The sequence below is a fragment of the Sinocyclocheilus anshuiensis genome, unplaced genomic scaffold, assembly GCF_001515605.1.
Source record: "Sinocyclocheilus anshuiensis isolate Anshui unplaced genomic scaffold, SAMN03320099.WGS_v1.1 scaffold964, whole genome shotgun sequence".
NCBI lineage: Eukaryota > Metazoa > Chordata > Actinopteri > Cypriniformes > Cyprinidae > Sinocyclocheilus > Sinocyclocheilus anshuiensis.
This window is the reverse complement of record NW_015552666.1, coordinates 522,406-538,956: the sequence shown is the minus strand read 5'-3', so window position 1 is coordinate 538,956 and position 16,551 is coordinate 522,406. Positions and strand designations below refer to the sequence as shown.

The 16,551-nt window shown below is 40.5% G+C and overlaps 1 protein-coding gene across 1 annotated transcript; it reads left to right on the top strand.

Moving 5' to 3' along the window:
* Nucleotides 1–55: 55 nt before the first annotated feature.
* Nucleotides 56–16,128, top strand: LOC107667390 (separin-like). Its single transcript, XM_016459056.1, has 32 exons — nt 56–233; nt 574–668; nt 788–1,093; nt 1,723–2,451; nt 2,535–2,624; nt 2,716–2,827; nt 3,197–3,324; nt 4,340–4,533; nt 4,625–4,867; nt 4,986–5,130; nt 5,263–5,428; nt 5,528–5,664; nt 5,782–5,916; nt 6,000–6,116; nt 6,241–6,409; nt 8,202–8,330; nt 8,420–8,576; nt 8,784–8,893; nt 9,227–10,443; nt 10,541–10,952; nt 11,042–11,182; nt 11,673–11,886; nt 11,996–12,189; nt 12,571–12,698; nt 12,827–12,949; nt 13,044–13,187; nt 13,266–13,430; nt 13,498–13,602; nt 14,896–15,011; nt 15,103–15,186; nt 15,289–15,453; nt 15,541–16,128. Exons 2-32 carry the CDS (start codon nt 588–590, stop codon nt 15,740–15,742), a joined length of 6,558 nt encoding a protein of 2,185 aa, XP_016314542.1. The 5' UTR covers nt 56–233; nt 574–587; the 3' UTR covers nt 15,743–16,128.
* Nucleotides 16,129–16,551: the final 423 nt, after the last annotated feature.

The window sequence follows — 16,551 nt, the reverse complement described above, 5'->3', positions numbered from 1 at the left end:
ACGCTGCAGTTTCCCGTTAGGCTTTGCGGTATTTTAAACAAGTGCGCGGCTTCATTCCGCGATCTGCTGCTGTCATCCAAAATAGCGGCGAAGCGCGAGTGGAAATAACTAATTTTACCTTTATTTACCCACATTTATTAAAAATACATGAACGCAATTCACAACACTCAAATAGTGTCGCCGTTCCTCCATATTTGACCGTTTAACCTGGCATGGTGGTGGTAGGCTAACAGGTTTGTTTGATTTGTTTACACTGATCGTGGATTAACGCTGGCCTAAGTTAGCTAGTTAACATGCTAGTTTGCAACTGAATGTCAAAGTGTACAAGACAGTATAGCTGATGATCATGAAATATACTTTTAATGCAGTAACGTTAACGTTAACTCAAGAGTAGATAAATTGTCATTCAGCCCTTGAATGTTCAAACTTGTATTACATAATTGCGTATTTTGCTTGGATATGTTGGTGTGTATATGTATGTATGTATATATATATATATATATATATATATGTCATGTTACTAAATCGTCTAATATCTGAATGGCTTGCCATTAACAAGTAGTTTGTTTGCAGTCAAAACAGTGATAATGAAGTGCTTGAGAACAGAGGAGTACGTCCAACAGTTATCTTGTGTTAAGGACACGGTAGTTCTTCACGACGAGCTGAAGGTAAACATTGATTTCTATGTACATGTGAGATTGGGAACAGTTTCCAGTAAGCTAAAATCTGGATTTATTTCATGTATGATGCATATAGCTGGAGCTTTTCTTGTTTTCTTTTGCTGCAGAAACATGTGGATGATGGCTTTGGTCCATATGGTCGCACAATGTGCGATCGTATCATCCGGGCTTGCAACCAGCGACTGGGAAGTGGGTCTTTGGACCCTGCCCATCAGGACCAGATAGTGGAGTTGGTGGAACTGGCCGTCCAAGGGTTTGAATCGCTCAAAGAGTCTGGAATACAGAGCAACCCATTTTATCTAGAGAAAATAGTGTTCCACATCCTACAGAAAGTCACAAGCCTTGGAGCTCACGGCCCTGCTTGTCGATTGGGTCAACTTATGTATAGAAGACTAAAGCGTTTGTCTGCAGAGGTACAGTATGCTTGAGATGGCAGATTTCACATGGTCATGATGACTAGTGTTATTTTCTTATTTATATTCCATTATAGTTTTATTAATATTTTGAATTAGCCATTTTTGTTTTTATTTAAAAAAAATGTATATTCTTTGGTCATTTTTATTAGTTGTCTTTTTTTTATATTACTATTCAAGTTTCACTTTTTAATTTTAGTTAATTATATTTATTTTCAGTTAATTTTATTGCTTCAACCTAAACTTATTTCAGTTATGTGCCAAGGCAACATTTCAAATTTTAAAGACAACATTTCTTATTTTCTTTCTAATTTTCATCTTGTATTTAAAGTTTATTTTACTTCAGCTTTATTTAAATGAACAAAAATGTTTCTAATATTTAAATTTGAGTAAATTGTAGTTAATGATGATAACTCTGGTAAATTAATTTAAAATGAATTAACTGGTAAATTAATTTAAAATGAAATCTCTATTTCATTTTAAATATCAAGTAATCTGGTAAAAATCATGAAAGTTCATTGGTCAAAAAGTTTGGGAACCCTGGAGACAGATTCCTTTCGAATATAATAAAGCGTATCCATATTTCAAGATGCTTTCTGTAACCCTCATATTTTTTGTTTTGTCAACAGATGGATGACTTCCATGTTCTAGTGCGGAATTGCTTCGCAGTGCTGTGGAACAGTCTCCTGTCCAACAGAGCGAGTGGCTCCACCCTCCTTCCACGGGACAGACTTCACTGTCAGCTGCAAGCTTTAACTTTCAGACTCCTAGAACATGGGTCCAGCTCAGCCTCTTTCCCATCTAAAGTTCCTCTGTTCGTAGAGGAAGTGGTAGTAGAGTATGAAAGATCTTGTGGGAGTTTTACTCATGATGATGTGAGTTTTCTGTCCTCTGAATTACGAGAACTGTTCTTCGGCCCTTTAATCAATCCGCAAGACTCTGCACTGACGTGTCTCTCGCTAGCAGTGCGGTGCGAGGTGGTGTTTAAGGTTTGTAAACTGCTCTGCAAGAGTCGGTTTTCTGCCGAGGCTGTTGGATTGTTGCGTGGTGCTCTGGAGGGCGTTGATGGCCACGTGGGTCTGCGTTTGGCTTTGAGCCTTGCAGATCGTGCAGTGCAGCTGCAGTCTGCATTAAGCTTGGGAGGTGAATGCAGTAAGGCTTTCACTGAATGTGCACGTTCCCTCAGAGGGCTGCCTCGTGTCATGTCGGCTGCAGAGTCTCATGCCTTATTAGAGGCTTGTCAGTTGGTGGTTTGGGCATTGGAAGCCGGTCAGTGTAAAGAGATGGACGTAACTACATTGCTGGCTTGCTTTTCATTTTTGGAAGAATATCAGGAACTTCTGCTCACACAGCAAAAAGTAAGATTATATAATAATTCGCTGGTACTCATAAATACGTGTTTGGAATATGAATTTTTTAAAGGCTTGTGTTTGTGTTCCAGGACTCATTTTCACAGCAGGTGCAGTACTCGCTTTGTTTCAGTTTTTACCAGGGCTTCATTAGCACGTATGATAGTCTTCATGCATCTCAGGTAGTAAGCTGTGTCTTGAGACCATGATCAAGTTTTATGATTAGCTAGATGTTTCACATTCATGTCCTTTATTCAACTTCTGCATCCAAAGGTGTCTGCAGGCGATGCTCTGGACAGAGTCCTGTTGTACTGCCAGGCGACAGCAGGGCGGATGCTTGCTGAACTCCGGACACTCAACAATGACAATTTCTTACTTAAAGCAGGTACATCTGCCTGAAGTCTGCATGCTGAGATCTTATTGGATGAGTTGTGTTTGGAGCCATTTGGTGCTCAAGAAACATTTCTTGTCAAAGGTTTTTGTGCTGCTTCATATTTTGTGGAAATTGTGATACTTCAGGGTTCTTTGATTAATAGAAAGTTTACAAGAACAGCATTTATTTGAAAGACATTTTTGTAACAATGTAAATGTTTTGTTTTTTTTAAATAAATTTATTGTGTCCTTGCTGAATAAAAATATTAATTTCTTTAAAAAATAATCTTACAGACCCCAAAGTTGTGAACAGTTGTGTAAGTTCACCAGTGAGTCCACGTAAATTGAATTCTATATTAATTTGTCTTTTTCTTTTTCTTAGTGTGTGCAGTGAATAATGTGGTATATGAGCTGTTTAACAGGAAGCTGTATGAGGGAGGCTTTGGTTTGGCTGTGATTGTGTGTCAGGATCTGTGTAAGGACTGCCCACCCTCTCTTCCTGTGGATAGGGTAAGAACTGCAGCTTAGTCTGGTCATTTGTTAACTTTTTTTGGGGATTAAAGGTGGGGTAAGCGATTTTTCAAAAACGCTTTAGAAAACTGATTCGTGCAGAATAGCAAAACAAACTTGTAGCCAATCAGCAGTAAGGGGCGTGTCTACTCATGATGTGGAGGAGAGAGCTTTCAGTGCACAGGATGGACATTAGCGAGCCGAGTGACAGAAAGATAGAGATGGCGGATAAAAAAACGAGGAAAACGTCTGCAGAACAAAAGAAGGCTTAAGGCAAGAAGTAGGACCCGTGTAAATATCGGATCAGCTTTCCAGCGCTGGAGAGAACTCAAGGAGCGGAAGGCCTGCGATCGGACGCCGAGGTTGCTTTGTTTCTTCTCGATAAGTGAGTAACACTGTGTCTGCGCCGCAACGGCTAAAGTCTGTCTAGTTAGTACACTGGACGCGACAAAGCGACCGTTGAAAATCATTTGAAATTTGTGTCAATACGTCATAAATAGAACGCAGCAGCAGTTTTCTTTCGGGGATTTGTCGTGTCGTGCCGTGCCGCATCCAGTGTAGACCATAGATATGTATATATATCTATGGTGTAGACAGAATCACTGATTATAATGAGTTCCATAGTATTTTGTCGCGCCGCGCCACTCGTGTCTGGTGTAGACACTGTGTAAAATTGGTTTTGCTTTGTTTTACAGAACTAATCGTTGCCTGGGTTGCGTACATATGTGTGGGGCGGAGCTATCAAAATAGGGGCTAGACCACTGATCTATAATATCGCGTAGCGTGTTTGTTTTGGTGATTTCAAATGTCAACATTGGCTACCAGAAATCGCTTACCCCACCTTTAACAGCGAATAAAAAGGAGCAATATGACATTGTGCCCTTGAAGTCAAGGACCTTATATGTGTATTGTCTGCTTTATTATGAATATTTAGATTATTTTCAAGTTGTACATTGAGTTAAATGTACGTCAATATAAGCCTCTCATCTGTTGATGTATTATGTGGATGTTTCAGGTCAACCGCTGTTTCACGCTGACCGTGCAGTGTAGCCGGCGTGGGGGTCAGCTGGAGCGGGCTCTAGACTGGATTGTGCGCTGGATTCGGGTTTTGGGCACACAGATTTTGGATCATCTCACAGAACCTGTGTCACTGTGGGTCAAAACCAAGTCTGATGCTGCTCGAGCAGGAGAGGATGACACGCGTCTAAGGTAGCTTAAACTAAGCCTATCGAAAAGGGTTTCCGATGTACTATTGTTTAAGTGTGATTGAATGTGGTAATAATATACTTTTTTTGGTTAGGACTCTGAGGGATGGGTTAGGAGAAGCAATAGCGGATAAAGAGGTGATGTTGTGTTTGTTAGAAGAGGAGTTGCGTTTGTATAAAGAGCAGACTGGAGACACGACCCAGGAGCGCTACAACACACTCTGCGACCTCTTGGATATCTGCCATGAAGAAACCCCACATACACTGAGACGGGCTACATATCTATGTGAGATGGCACAGGTTGTGTGCTACCAGGACTTCAGCCAACAGACTGACTGGTGGGTAAACATGACCACATGATCATATTTATTTTAAAGACTTTTTCTGCTTTTGTCTTATTTGAATCAGAGAAAAAAATATGGAGCACTTAAGATCTTTTTTGTTCTTGGTAATCAGCTCAGCAGTTGACTTTACCCATGAGGCTTTGAGGTTGCTGGAGGCGGAGCCAGATACAGCAGAGAATGCTGATAGGCTGAAGGATGAGAAGGCACATGCCTCCCTGTGGCGCTACATCTGTACTCTTGAGACCAGTTTGCAGGAGGTCAGTGCCTTGGCAGTGTACATTACAGATAGAATCTACAGATTCTATTTTTCATAACAAAATGTTCTTACTGCCCCCAAACTTTTGAACCATAATGTACATACTGGAAAACTTTCATTTGGTGTGTCACAGGCTGTGGACACAGAGAAGCGATTGCGTGCAGTGCAGGAGGAGAATAAAATGGAGGGGAGTATGGATCCTGTTCCCACTAATGATCTGGAGTATGAAGACAAACAGAAATCACAAGAGAGCCAGTTAGTCTATGATGGACTACGCTTCAATCTACTGGCTCAAAGCAGTAAGTCATACACTCAAAGTAGAATGCAGAAACCAGAACAGGTTTGAGAAGCACTACTTTATGGTATAATCTAATGTGGTTGCTTCACGTGTGTGTCAGAGCTGAGTGAGCCTTTGGACAGATGTTTGTCTCTGTGGCGGAGTCTGCTCAAGGGCTCTGTGCCTGCAGTTAGAGACCCTAAACTCACTGCTTCTTCCATGACACTGATGGCTGCCCTCTACACACTTATGGGCAAAGTAAGACTACACACCCACATAACTCACTGTGATCTGTGTAACATCAGTTTACTCAAACTCATAACCAAGAGAGAAGTATTTGAGACTCGTGTTGAATAAACAATATGTCTTTGTTAGCACCTGCAAGCTCTGGAGGGATATCAGCTCGCTGCTGCTCTTTTCCATAGCCTCGGTGATGCCCAGAATAGTGCGAATGCCTTTTGCCACTCTGCCAGGATCCTGCTGTATCTGGGCTCTCCTCCGCTTGCGCAGGTGAATGAATTCTTTACACTGTACCTCTGTACTATAATATCTTAACTTGTTGTTTACACTAGAACTTTGTCTGCGTGTTTCAGGTGGAGTTAGAAAAAGCAGAACAGAGTTTGACCTCTGTCCCGAGCTCTGAGGGCACATCTGTAATATCCATGCTTGCTACGCTGCAAAAAGCACAGATACACTACGCTTTAGGACAGGTAATGCTCATTCTTATAACTATTTGTGGACCAGTGAGTCAATTTAATCCAGGTCTAGTCTCTATGGAAATGTTTTACACTGTATTTGCATATTTGCTCACAGAAGCACTGATCTCTTTCTCAGGTGGAGCGTGGTGTGAGCTGTCTGATAGAGGTGATAAAGGAGTCCACTCAGCATCATTCTAAGAGCTGGTACCTGCTCAGGGCACAAGCACTGCAGACAGCCAGTGAATACTTGAGTCTGGACACACAGACTTTGGACTCACAGCTACATCAGAGCATCGCTCAGCATGGTCAGCTCTCATCCAATACACACATTACACATTTAGGTACCACTAGTGTTGGGCGATATGATCATTTTTCAAATCGTCATATCGCCAGCCCATGAGATCGCCAGTACACGATATTATCATGCGTGCGTGGGTGGGGGCAAGAGAGAGACTCTCTGTACTTATCATAGGCTATTTAATAACTATGTGGTGTTTTAAACCGCGCGGGCGCGCGAGAGAGAGCCTATGAAAGCACCAATAATCGAAATAATATACTTTCAAACATACTGATAAACTAACATTTTAAATATAAAAATATTTAAAACAGCTATTTCATATATATTCGGATACAACAGTCATACATCACTATTAGGACCGCACGTCCTGTGACAAGTTTGCCGCATCAGAGCACGGAAGTTATCAGTATAAAAGGTCTGCAGTCAATGGTGAAAATCAAAAGTAGATTTATTTTAAAGACCAACAGTTTAACACTAAATATTGGACATAAACGAACATGTTAAATATAAAAGTATTTAAAATCGGTAAGTTCATATATTTGGAGTAAAGTTAAATTGAACGGATACATCAGTCATACAGCGCTCAGGACGCCCCATGACGAGCCCAACGCACTGCCACAGAAACAAGAATGAAATGCATTCTAACATAACTGTGGCATTAAACTCCGTAAGTGAGGGCTCGGTTAAAATATTGTACATATATAGGCCGTTCAGATTACTTGTTAAATGCAATGAAATACCTTATATCTGCAGACGATGTACGTCTGTGTTTGTGGTTGGAGACTCCTTCACCGGCTACAGGCTCTAATCCTCATTTGCGCAAGTGTGAAATGTGGTGCTGAAGTGAAATAGCGGGGAAATTTGATAATAATAACCAAATTATAATAGGCCGCCTAATAATAATAATAATAATAATAAATAAATTTATAGGAGAATGAGTCTTATATCGTCTTGACTATCGACAAAGACGTGCTATAGTCTATATCTCTGACTATCGTCGATACACGATACTATCGTCTATCGGCACAACCCTAGGTACCACAAACATAAGTTATATCTTGCATGAACTTTCATTAGAGCTAGGGGAAAAAGTTGCTTAGTTTTTAACAATAGAAATATAACGTTTTCTTGTTTCTTTAATTAATTTAAATTCAGGAGTTAATCTGTTGGACATTGCTTGGGGTCAAAAAGATTTTTTATGTTTTGAAAGAAGTCTTTCTTGCTCATCACAGCTGCATTTATTTGATCAAAAATACAGTGAAAACGGTAATATTGCATTTTAAATGAGCTTTTCATAAAATATTTTTGAAAAGTATCCCCAATAAGTGTATTTATTTGATTATACATTCAAAACTAACATTGTGAAATTACTAAAATGTAAATGAACTTTTACATTTTAATATATTTTAAGGTGCAATTTATTATTGTGATGGCAAAGCTGAATTTTCAGAAATGAATGCTGATCCTTCAGAAATCATTCTAAAATGCTAATTGGGTGCTCAAGTAATATTTCTTATTCTTGTGCTGAAAACACTTATGCTAATACATTTTTTTTTCAGAATTGTTTGATGAATTGAAGGTTTAAAAGAACTACCATTAATTTGAAATTGAAATCTTTTATAATGTGTCCTTGCTGCATAAAAGTGTTAATATCTTAAAAAAAAAACGTACTGATCCCAAACTTTGTAATGTTAGTGAATATATTTTTTAAACAACTTGATAAATATGGACAGAAAATTAGTCACATCACTTACCCTTATACTATGCGTGAGTACATTTGTGAATTGTGTGTGGTGTAGGTCTGAAGACTTCAGACACGGCTCAATATGAAGGGTTAAAGCTTTTGTGCAGCCTGGTGATGATGTTGCTGGGCAATGGGTTTTACGGAGCCCCTGGACCAAACACAGACACACGCTTTGTTGATCAAGGTACAACAAGCTGTAACCATTTCTAAACACATTTGACTACTTACAAATATTTTTGGTTATTTTCATCTTGGTGTGTTTTCTCTCTGTAGGAGACAGTGTTGTATTTAAGTGGCTGTTGCTGAGTGAGGTGCTGGTGTGCTCTGAAAGGATGGTGATCGTGAGGAGCAGCAGTGGGGCTGTTCATGAAGCGAAAGCTCAGTGTCTAGAGGCTCTCAAACTGGCCATCAAACTGCAGACACTCAGCCAGTGAGTACATACTCCATATCTGTAAATGTGAGAGGCAGAATGTGTGTGACAGTTCAGATCAAAACGTGTTTCTGACATTGAGCGGCAACAACAAAAACCAACTAATGCTTTTTCTTTTAATTAAGCAACAAGTAGGCTTGAATATGCTCCTGGGATGCCAGACAAATTGTTTGCGCATTTGTAATCACATGTTATTTTGTTTTATAGCTGTGCCGAGCTGTTGGTGTTGAAAGCAGAACTGGAGTTGATGAAGGGTGCAAATGAAGCTAGTAGTTTGGATCTGGAGCAAGTTAGAAACTTACTTGATCTCTGCACAGGTAAAGATGTAATTAGAGACACTCAGATTCACCTCTGTGAAAGGTTAGCCCAGAATTACTGGGTCAAGACCCCTTGAACCCTCTCTAGCCATTATTTGTGATTTACATATTGAAGGTGCCTGAAAGGTGTTTGGGAGCATTATTTTAGGGTTATATTTGTGTATGTAGTATTTATGTGTCTGTTTTATTGATTGATTTTTTTTAATGTACTTATTCAAATCAAATTTAAAAATGTGAAACATTATTCATAAAAATTAATTTATTTAATTAGATTTATAGCCAGTAATTTTAAAAACAAAGTATTTATTTTGGATTCATCTCCCCTGCATATAGATTTTGGCCAGGGAAAACAACAGAAGTCTGAGGTAAAAATAAAACCACGCAAAGGTCGGCCAGCTGCCCCTTCTTCCTCTGGTCATGCCCCTGAGAAAGATGATGATCTGAGTGGAATCCTCAGTTCTCGTGCCCTTCTCAAGGAGCCTGTGGAGACCATGTCTAGATTAGGAAGCCAAGGAGCATCTCCCCCTCTGAAGCCCAAACGCCAGCATGGGCTTTCCTGCCTGACCCACGCAGACACCTGTTCCTGTCCCTGCTGCAGTGAGCTCAGTGTGGCTCGAGTCAGTATCCACTGGGCACTGTTACAGGCAGACCTCCAGACAGACCCTGAGCGCTCTTGCCGACTACGCCAATCTGCCAGGAAACGCTGCCGTAGTGTCGCAGCTAAGCTCCAAAGCAGTTTGGCAGCTCTTGTGTCTAAAAAGTCAGCTGGACTATGTCTGTCGCTGCTCCAGGCAGAACAAGGCAAAGTGCATTTGGGCGCTGTGCTTCAGCTTCTGAGAACAGGGGACAAAGGGAAGGCTACAGTCCTGTGGGAGGAAATAGAGGCAGGATTGGAGGCAGTGATGCCCAAAGGGGCACTGACACCAGAGCTTGGGCCCATCAGAGCTGCTCTGCTGGGGGCTAAAGCTGTGGCCTGCTGCTTGGCATTGGCCATGAAGAAACAGTGTACACCAGAAGAACTGTTTTCTTCTGTATGGGGCTGGAATCCACCGAAGGTTAAACCACAATTAAAACTCAAAAGCGAATCAAAGCATCGATCCAAGAGCCCCGTTTCTGACACAACTCCTCCAGAGGCAGGTGCAACATGCCACCCAGATGTTAAGAGTGCATCTGCAGAGCATGAAAGCAGGAAAACCAAAGAGTTCTCTGTAGTTTCTAAGAAACCTAAGGACTTAGTGCCTAAAATTACCATCACAAAATCTTCCATGGTTTTCAAAACGCCTAAAGCATCAAGGACATTCCGGCCCAAATCGGTCTCCACTAGCTCTGGCATTGGTGACTTAAGAGCCTTTGACTTCACTAATGAGGTCCCTGAAATTTCTGTCGACTTTACACCCTCATTACACCCATCTGCCAGCCATCGTGGGATTGCAAAGTCAAAAATTGGCCCAAAGGGATCGTTTGAAGTCTACAAAGATTCTTCTCCTGCAGAAGAGAAACCTGTGATTGTGCCAGCTGCGCCTAAACGAACCAAGCGCTCTCGCTTCAAGGTTTGGCCCATTGGTTTCACACCTCCTGAGATGATGGTAGAAGATATCTTTATATCGTAAATCATTATTGGTTAATTACATCTGTTCTTTCTCTTAGGTCGAATTCAGTGATGAAAGTGACACTGAAGCCATACCTCCTGCTGTAGTGGATAAGTCTGAGAAAAAGCGGAATGCCTCCAACGCCAAAACATCTCCGAAACCAGCTCTGAACTCCATTTCTAGGGACGCCAAAGTTGTGAACCCCACTGTAGAACCAGAACCTCCCCGACGCACACGGACCACTAACAAAAGCACAGCCCTCCCCTCTACCAGCTGCCTCTCTTCTGAGGAAGAAACTGGCTTATCTACCCAGACACGCACACGCAGAGGACGACCAAAAAAGAGTCAAAGTTCAGAGGCCACAGAGGAGCCAGAGAGGATGAGGATGATTAAAGAGGATGAAGATGAGGTTGTTTTGGATATCAGCCTGGAGGAGCTCAGAGGGTCTGACACGGAGATAAATGACGCAGGTGTGTTTGTTGACCAAAACTGATATAAAATTATTGCTCATTTGACTAATTCTCGTTGGACTAAATTAATTGTGTGTATGTGATTCTAGGCAGCCCAGATGCTGATTGTGAGGTCTTGAGGAGAGATCTGGCTGCAGATGTTGGACGAGGATGTTTCAGTGAGCTCAGAAGAAATGGACAGAACGGCTCTGGATCTCACACAACCCTGCCACATGCATCTACACCCCTAGGTAATACTGTGTGCACTACAGTTTAAAAGCTTGGGGTCAGTAAAAAGAAGATTTTTAAAAAATGTAATACTTTTATTCAGCAAGGATGCATTACATCGATCAAGAGTGACAATAAAGACATTTATAATTATAATGCATTTATTATACAAAAGATATCTATTTAAAATAAACGCTGTTCTTTTGAACCTTCAAGTCATCAAAGAATCCTGAAAAAATGTATCATGGTTTCCACAAAAATATTAAGCAGCACAATTGTAATAATATTTCACAATTTTATTGTATTTACTGTATTTTTGACCACATAAATGCAGCATTGGTGAGCATAAGCAACATTTTTTACATTTAGAATGGGTGTTAGGGTTCCTGTGAAAAATGAAAATTGTTTTTAAACTTTGGTACTATTTAGGGCTGTCAAAGTTTTGTCTACTATAACAGTAAGTCTTGATTACTATAAATGTATATAAATGTATTTGTTTTATTTCATATTTAGCTGATCTGTCAGTAGAGGCGGTCCAGTCGTACCTGCGTTCCTCATGGCTCCTCCTCCATCACTTCCCACCTCCCTCTCTTTTTCCCCACATCTGCTCACTGCTCGCTCAGTCACTCGGCCAAACCGATCCCGTCACTACTGCAATGCTACATGCACAGTCGCTAGGTGTGTCCACTCGCCACCATATGACCCGTCATGTGGTTAGCCAGTTCAGGTATGTCAGTTAGTATGAAATGCAGACATTTTGACAAAAAAATAGTCACAGCCTGTCTCCTAAAGCATTTGCAGGAGGAATAGAACCTCTTCTCTCTGTATTTCTGTAGGAAGCTGAAGAAATCTTGTAATGATGTAACAGAAGGTCTTGGTGCTCTGAGTCTGGAGGAAACGTCTGGGGCAACACAGTCTCAGAAACTCTCTGCACTGGAGCAGATCTTTTCCTTCACCTTATCACACCCAACACAGTTCCCACAGACACACTGCCACCAGTTCACACAGCAGCTGAAAGATCTGCCAGCAGGTAACAACTGTGCTGAAAGTGACCCAATGAACGGCACTGTTTGTGACAAATATGCAGGGGTAACAAAACATTTGAATGAATTATGCATAATTGCAAGGATGATACAGAATGATTTAAAATTGATGAAATTGTGCTGGTTTAAGGAAATTCTATTACTCTGCAAGCACTCTCGAAAAAAAATTAATAGTCAACTCTGAATCCATATTGCTTTTATTTAAGGCAAATTTTAAAAATCTGATAGTTCACCAATCATACAGGTTTTTAAATTGCTCCTTTATACTCTTTCAGCTTGTTACTCAACGTAAAAATAGCCAAGGATGCTGGCATGGGTTTAAAACGCCAGTCAACCAGCCATTTAAATTGGATGTTTTTTTGCTCTAGGAATAACAGTGTGCATGCTTTCGCTCACGGGTGTCTATCCTGATGAAATCGGCAGCACTATTCTTCTGACCCGACTGGAGCACGGCTCTAACCCAATCACTGTTCGAATCCCTACTGCAGACAGAAAGGTACATTTGTGTGATGTTTTCACTACTTTGGTGTATTACCTAATGCAACAGGTTTAAAACATTAAAATTATCTTTTCACAATGAGAAGGAAATGGGGAGATGTTTGCGCAAACTATTTTTATTTTTAGCGCTCTGTTGCTGTGCTGTTGGAAGAAATGGATGGAGTATTGAAGGGGCAAAAGGACGTGAGTACGGTGGCTGAGAAATCGCAGTGGTGGGAAGGAAGAAAGTCTTTGGATGTTCGTGTGGAGGTGAGACACAAGTTCTTTGACAGTTAGAAAATGATTCATGTAAAAGGATGGATGTTGGATACTGAATGTGATGTTGCCTTTGTTTGTCCATCAGAAAATGTTAGAAGAGATGGAAGAGGCTTTAGGTGTGTGGCGAACTCTACTCCTGCCTTTGATCTCTGATTCTGAGCTTGAAGTTCAGGTAAAGTGCTTCCAAAAGGCACTGAAAGGAACAAAGATCACACAGGACATTCTTAAGGTATGTGGTATCTCTTTTGCACCTGTATTAGTTTGATCATCACGTTCCCACCTTCTCAATACTACTTTTTATCTGAAGGTGATTCTCTCAGCATCTTCACTCCTGTCCCTGCCAGACCTGCAGTGCCTTGTGAAGGGGATGGGTCAGCAGGACAAGGACTTCCCGAGGCTTCTGCAGGGTGGTGTGGCTAAACTGAGAGGAAGGGAGGAGCCACAGGGACATACAGTTCTCATCTTAGACAAGGTACACTGTCACAAATCTGCTCTGCAAAAACTGCTCGATTTTTTTTTGAACATTTTGTGTTTCTCAGTTCTTGCAGAGGTTGCCATGGGAGAACATTGTTTGTCTGAAGTCTCGTTCTGTCACTCGCATGCCCTCATTACATGCAGTACTTGGACACAGTCATCTGAAAGAGGTATATGCCACTCAGTACAAGCACAACGTGCAGAATATTTACTACTAAGTAAAGCTCTTGGAGTTAGTTCACCAATCATTCACATAATTTTAAATCTTTGACTTACGTGGAACACTAAGGAGTTATTTTGCAGAATGTCCAATGTGTTGCTGTTTTTTTTTTCTTTTGGTGAGAACCAATGACGTTTGTTTTCAAGAACATGGCAGGACACAATTGAGCTATGAGAGCTATGGCAGAAGTTAATTTAAAGGGATAGTTCACCCAAAAATGAAAATTTCCTGTTAATTTACTCACCCTCAGGCCATCCAAGATGTAGGTGACTTTTTTCTTCAGCAGAACAGTAAAGAAGACTTTTAGTGATGGCGCCTGATGATACATTGAGGTCTTATGAAATTAATCGATTGGTCTGTGCAAGAAAATTAACATTATTTACAACATTAATACCTTTAGTCCACAGCCTGGGCAAACAGTTTTCAGCTCGTTCATGATTGTCTGGAGCGCGAACTTCCTCTGTTGCATAATGACGTGAGCGCGGACACATACTTGTGCGAAAGCTGACGCGGTTTGTTTACAACGGAGAGTGTTTACAACAGAGAGTGACTCATGCATTTTGTTGTTTTTGGTTCAATGCCTGAAAATAAGGTCTGTGGTTAACACAAGCTCAGGATTTTTTTTAAAGCTTTTACATGTCTTGGAAAATTGCGCTCTTGCAAACTATTCTAACTCAAACTTTCCAACTTGTAGATTTTGAATAAAGACTGTAAGATTTGTCAGATGCTTTGTGACTTGGTGCTTGGTAACGATGAAGTCATGTGACCGTAGTTTGTTTGTAGCCTAACTTTAGCTTTTTACTTCTGGTAGTGGTATTTAGGCTTTTTAAATTGATAAAAGTAGTTCAATTGTGAAAATTAGCATGATGAAGAAAACCTATAAGAATCATAACATTTTGTTGGTCACAGAGCAGTAACTTAAAAGTCAATGGAATAATCCTGTTGTTGTTTTGGCAAGCAATCCAGGGTGATGCAAACTTCGGGGTTGGCCTATAATATTATAAAAATTATTAGTCATTCCTACAACACTCATGTGTGTGTCTTCAAAAGACTTGAAGTAAAGCACTATGAACCATATTTGAATTTATTTTTTCTTGTTTTTGAAGCTCAGCAGTCTCCCATTCAATTCCATTAAAAGCTCAATTCTGTCATAATTTACCCACCCTCATGTTATTCTGAACTTTTCTTCATTTTTAGGTTGAACTGTTTCTTTAATGTGAGTTGTTTGTCTGTCTTTTCTCAGATGGATTCAAGTTGTGTTCTGTCCTGTGGTGTGAACCCTAAGAAAGTTTACTATGTGCTAAACCCAGATGGAAACCTACCTGACACTGAGAATCGCTTTAAAGAATGGTTTACTGGGTAAGTTCACAAAATGTGCACTAACACACTGACGGGCAGTTATGTAACTGGTCCTGTTTCCAATTTGTCATCTCTGTCTGTGACTGGCCAGTGAGCGAGCGTGGCAGGGGGTTTGTGGAACTGCTCCTGACCCAGATAAACTACAAGAGGCTGTGACCACCAAAGACCTTTACATGTGAGTGAAACTGCAAAATAGTTGCTATTATTTATTTAATAAAGCATTGATGAAATATAAAGTGATTTGTGGCTGACAATATGTGTTTGTACCTCTGTGTAGTTACATAGGACATGGTGCAGGAGCCCGGTTTCTGGATGCTCAGAGGGTTTTGAAAGGGCCTGTGCGGGCAGTAGCTCTTTTGTTTGGCTGCAGTAGTGCTGCTCTCAGTGTCCTTGGCCACCAGGAAGGAACAGGAATCATCCTCAGCTACTTGACAGCAGGATGGTAAAGTGCACATCCATGTATGAAAATATTGTGTGTAGATGTTTATGAATTGCTTTATCATTAAGTATAGTTCTTTCTCTTCACCAGCCCATTAGTGCTCGGTAACCTGTGGGACGTGACGGATCGTGATTTAGATCGGTTCACGTCGGCTCTGCTCCAGTCCTGGCTCTCTGCTGGTTCTGGCTCCTCCCTTCTTCAGCATTTAGCCCAATCACGTAACGCCACACATTTAAAACATATAATTGGTGCTGCACCCATTGCCTATGGTTTGCCTGTGTATATTCACTAGCCCAGATTTTAACTTTTTTATTATTCACAGCTAATGTAGTAAATTTTTAATGTGTAAATGCAACTATCTGTTATTTATGGTCTCAGGGCTTGTTTACAATGCAAAGAATAAGCTCTGCCTATATGAAAATGAACCTAGGAAATCTAGGATTAAATCTAACTTGGGCCTAGTTGACAAACTCAAAGTGTTTAGCCATTTTAACGTCCTCATTTAATTTCTGCCGTGTTGTTGTGTGGTTGCAGTTGCTGATTTAGTAACCTCAAGATGTTTTACTCAAGTATTTGAAGTCACATGTTTTTGACGTACAAGTTCTTTCTTGTATTTTCATTTTTATTTCCTCTAAGTTATATCAAATGCCAAACTGCTTTAAAATAAAATGATTTTATAGCCTGTTTTTCACAGTGGTGGTTATTTCAACTTGATATGGTATAGCAGGAATGAGGGAACTACATTTAAGAATTAAAGAGCACATATGGGGAAAAACAACACGAATAGGTTAACAATAATAAATTGACAGGCTGCTCTAGCAGCAAGGGTCATAAACAATGAAGCCTGTGTCTTCAGAATGTCAAGGACAGTGGTTTCAGAGGACATGGGGGATCTACATTTCTAACGTGCCTTGGATGTTTGTCTGATATGTGTGCAGGGGCAGGCTTAATGATGGATCCGAGGAAAGTAAAATTATTAACTGGAACCCAATAAGATTTTAAATGAGTTTAATTTGCCTTTTTCAGTTAGTGATTTTGGTTTCTTTGATTAACCTGTTTTTACGTTTTGGGCTTTTGTAAATAAGTGTGTTCAAGACCCAC